General features: G+C 42.0%; 1 protein-coding gene across 2 annotated transcripts in view; it reads left to right on the forward strand.

The window, feature by feature from the left end:
* The window catches only part of LOC118411237 (cadherin-23-like), a 32849-nt gene that overhangs the window by 15574 nt on the left and 12850 nt on the right, over positions 1-4425 (forward strand). For both annotated transcript variants that reach the window (XM_035813383.1, XM_035813384.1), the window contains exons 17-23: positions 305-532; positions 829-901; positions 1576-1697; positions 1896-2358; positions 2949-3152; positions 3518-3825; positions 4163-4282. In XM_035813383.1, the coding sequence (XP_035669276.1) occupies positions 305-532; positions 829-901; positions 1576-1697; positions 1896-2358; positions 2949-3152; positions 3518-3825; positions 4163-4282 (1518 nt within the window). The remainder of the gene's footprint in view (positions 1-304; positions 533-828; positions 902-1575; positions 1698-1895; positions 2359-2948; positions 3153-3517; positions 3826-4162; positions 4283-4425) is intronic.

Below are 4425 nucleotides of genomic sequence, written 5' to 3' on the forward strand. Positions count from 1 at the left end.
AAGAAGCTGTTGCTGTAAAAGGACTTTGAGACAAGAAGTCGAACACAGTTATAATGATGCAAGCTAGAGGAAAAGCTATAGTGTTACACTGAAAGGCTATCAATGGAGGGACATGTAGTGTGGGATCATCCAAGCAATGTCCATGGCCATGAAATTGCCAATAGAAAAGAGACAGGGAGTCAATATTTTGCCTGTCAATGAGGGGATCCAGCTTTGATGCCAACTGATGGCCAATGTCTGATGCCAAGATATGATGCTTGTAAGAATTTGTTCTAATTTATTTACAATCTTTTTTTACCCATAGGCTGTTGACAGGGACGAGGGCACAAACAAAGTCATCAAGTACTCCATTATTTCTGGAAATGACCACGACAACTTCACCATCGATGAAGACAGTGGTGTTATTGACCTGACACAGCCACTGGACTATGAGGCACTCGGTGGTGGGGATGAGTTCCACCTGGTAGTACAGGCTAAAGATGAGGGACAGCCACCCTTAAACTCTACAACAACTGTCATTGTTGTTGTTGAGGTATGTATTAACACTAACCACTACATAACAGGGCTCATGACTGTAACTGAAATGGTCACATTTGTGACAGACATAACAACTGTTTGTCTTGATCTGAAATCACTATCTCACAGTGAGCACATATAAAATTTAGCAACATGGAGATAGTGGCCAGAGTGGTTCTTTCCTATTTTTCCCAATGACTTTCCTCAAATTTCTTGAAATTTGTCAGGTTTCCAGGCCAGCCTGTCGTTTTCCAGGATGTGATTTGTCCTATAACATTATTGTAACTTTTCCCATTATATTATTTTCATTAGGACATAAACGACAACGACCCCTTCTTCCTGGAGGATATGGTGAATACCACTGTGTCAGAGGCTGCTGCAGCTGGTAGGCCTGAGTGTGATCCTCAATCTCTTATTCTAGAGCAGAGAAAGCTCTGCAGATGAATATTTGTATGTGGCATAGTGATGGCATAATAGTTAGGGTGTTTGGCCTAGAACCTCCAGGTTCTGGGTTTGAATTCCCTGACGTACCACCAATGTCGTTCCCTTAGAAAAGGCACTTAACATACAATAAACTCCTTTAGGTTAATCACTACATTATCTACTGTAAATGCATTAAGTTTGTGGGGATTTACTTTCGCAGTAGCGGGACATACAGAAATGTTCGCGGTGGTTTTAAGTTCGCAGTAGCACCATAGACTGCAGTCTCATACTTTATTAAAAAATGTTTGCGGTGGTTTTAAGTTTGCGGTGCAGTAGTCACGGCGAAAACCACTAACATATAACCACTGCAAACATTTCTGCATTTACAGTATCTATAAGTACTTTACGTTTGGAACCGCATCTGTAAGCAGCGCCACCTATGCTGCAGTGCAATGTAAATCAGTTAGAATTATCCCAAGGAAGGTGACAGACAGTCACTGAAATGTCGGTTTGAATAAAACATTGGTTGTGTAAAAAGGGTCTCTTTATTCAATGATCAGTTGAATAAATACTTTGTTGTGTACAAAAAATCTTTTTATTCCACATGGTTAATCATTTCTTCCCTTTGCTGTCCAGACACGTTGGTGGTAAAGTTGAATGCAACAGACGAGGACAGCGGTTTCAATGGGAGGATAGACTACCGCATCGCTTCAGGGTCCAAGGACAAGTTCTACATCACCAACGATGGGGAAATCAAGGTAAAGCTTTTAAAAAAAAGTTGTGTTTCCTGTGACTGGAAAGACTGTAGCCAAAAGCTATTAGTCCTAGCCTTTTATGGTCGACCACTAGCAGAAGCACTTGTGATAAACCAAAATATCACAGTGTCCGGACCACCTGTATTGAACGTTATCATGGCCCAGGTATAACATAATGATTATTACTTGCAATTCCTTCAGGTGTCACCAGGGGGCAGGGTTCCCTTGGATAGGGATCTATACGGGGACGGTTACACGCTCATTGTCACCGCTACCGACCGCGGAAATCCCGATCAGAAAACAGGCACCGCGACCGTCTTCATCACCATCGAAGACATCAACAACAAGGATCCGGTTTTTGTTTCTTCGGAGAAGACCGACACCCTGCCCGAGTACCCTAACACCACGTACCCATCCAAACTGGCCGACATGCCCGCAGTGGACTCTGACATAGACAGCAGTCTGGAATACACGATAACGTCCATCATGGCACAAGATGAGAACGGACAAGTTGTGACCGTTGGCTCCAACTTGTTCAACATCACCAGCAAGGGAGAGGTGTGGGTGAATGGGGAACTGGACAGGGAGTTTGCAGAAGACTATGTTCTAAGGCTGGAGGTTAACGACACTGCAGCACCGTGGCCAGGGGAGCAAACTGCAACAGGTGGGTAGAAGGTTTGAACTTTGATGTAAGGATGGAATTATCTCCAGCAACAAAATAGATAAAATGCTTTGAAAATTTAGGTAAGGTCAACAACAAGAGAAATTAGTACATCAAAAATAAAGTTCTGTTTACAAAATTTAGAACTTTGAATGTAAACACTTTTACAATGTTTGAAAAAGGTGGTCATAGAAACCATTGCTTCTAGGCAATGTCTTCATAATGCATATTTTCTTATTTTCAAAGCTGGATCAAATTTTACTTCAATCAGGGCTGTCTCCAACACCCGTTCCTCCACCCCAGGACAAAGATTTCCTTGCTGGGACAGACAAAAATTTTACCCCATCCATCTAAAGCATCTGAAATCCATGACATAAAAATTTTGTAAGCTCAACGTGACAGATTTAACAACAAAAATTAGGCTCCCGTACAAAGTCAGTGGTCAGATAGACAAAAATTCAAAGCTGGAGACACCCCTGGTTTCAATTCCAAATTTTCCAATTTTTTCATACAAAATCAAATTGTAGTTCTAGGCTTACTGCATGATACTAAGTGCCATTTTCTCTAACATTCTCTGATACTCCCCATGCCAGCGACCTTGACGATCATCCTCCAGGATGTGAATGACAACGCTCCGAAGTTCAGCAGCGACGAGATCGAACAGAACATCCAGGAACAGCTGCCCATTGGTCAGCTTTTGGCCACCATCACCGCCAATGATCCCGACAAAGGTCCCAACGGTGAAGTGATGTTCAGCTTGACTGGCACCAACCTTCTGGCCATAGACTCTTCAACAGGTGAGTCCTCTATTGTCATGTAGAAAAATATTATATATTTTATATATGTAAGAATATATAAGGTCAATATAAGCCACTTTAAAAAGTCACTGACATCTGACTCACTCTATGACTTCAAGCTACTTGAAGGAGGTTCTATTAGATTGACCAAGCCATTTTCTAATGAATCTGAGGTTCTGAACACATTCCTATAGCACAACAACATTGTAATCAATGAATATAGCTAGACAATGTAGACAAATGTATATATTCACTGTATTGTGTGAAGAAATGGCCCAAGCATTAACGTTTTGATCATCCTGATCCTACAATAGAGGTTATTAATGAGCTATCAATAACTGATAAGTTTTGATTACATTTTGAAGGACAAATCAAGGTGAACAGCACCATTGACAGGGAATACGGTCAGTGGCTCAACTTCACCGTGACAGCAAAAGATGGTGGCAACCCACCCAAGTCAACAGACAAGTCTTACAACTGGAGGGTTTCTGACACCAACGACAATGATCCAAAGTTTGAGCAACCATCATACAGTGGGGAAGTGTCCGAAAATGCAACAGTGGGAACATCTGTGTTGACCGTGACAGCAACCGACGCAGATTTTGGACAATTTGGAGCTGTACGATACTCTCTTGTTCCAGTGGATAGCAACTTTACTATCCATCCAGACAGAGTAAGTATTTGGGATTGAACTCTTTTCTGTACCTAGCCACAAACAGTATTTTTCACCTGAAAACCATCCCTGTCACATATAGGCCATACTTTGTACCTTGTACAATTGTTGTGCAATAAAGTTATTATTGTAAGCAAGGCTCGGGCGATTGCCACAGAATCGTCGTCCGATCAATTTTCGCCAAATGTGACAGGGGTATAATTTTACAAGGCCTTTTTTATTCAATTGTATGGATAGAATTATTTATAGTATCTTCTTGTGTTACAGTGTTGCTGGTATGTCAATGTTGAAAAATATTGTTTCTTGGTCACTTAATGATGAACCTGTTCATCTACAGGGGGAAATTTCAGTGGACGGCAAGCTGGATCGTGAAATGGAGGAACAGGTTACCCTGACAGTCACAGCAACTGACAATCCTGGAGGGAGTGAAAACAACCAGCGGGAAAAATCTGTGGAGGTGTGCCTTTCTGTATATCACCAGGTCCTGTTATATGTGTAACTTTGGGGGGGGGGGGGGGGCAAGCACCACCAACTGAAAGGTCTAACTGGTCCAGACCTTTTAGCCTACCAGTTAGTGTATTGGCTTTGGGAGCTGGTGGG

The sequence above is a fragment of the Branchiostoma floridae genome, chromosome 3 (assembly GCF_000003815.2).
Source record: "Branchiostoma floridae strain S238N-H82 chromosome 3, Bfl_VNyyK, whole genome shotgun sequence".
In the NCBI taxonomy this organism is placed as follows: Eukaryota; Metazoa; Chordata; class Leptocardii; order Amphioxiformes; family Branchiostomatidae; genus Branchiostoma; species Branchiostoma floridae.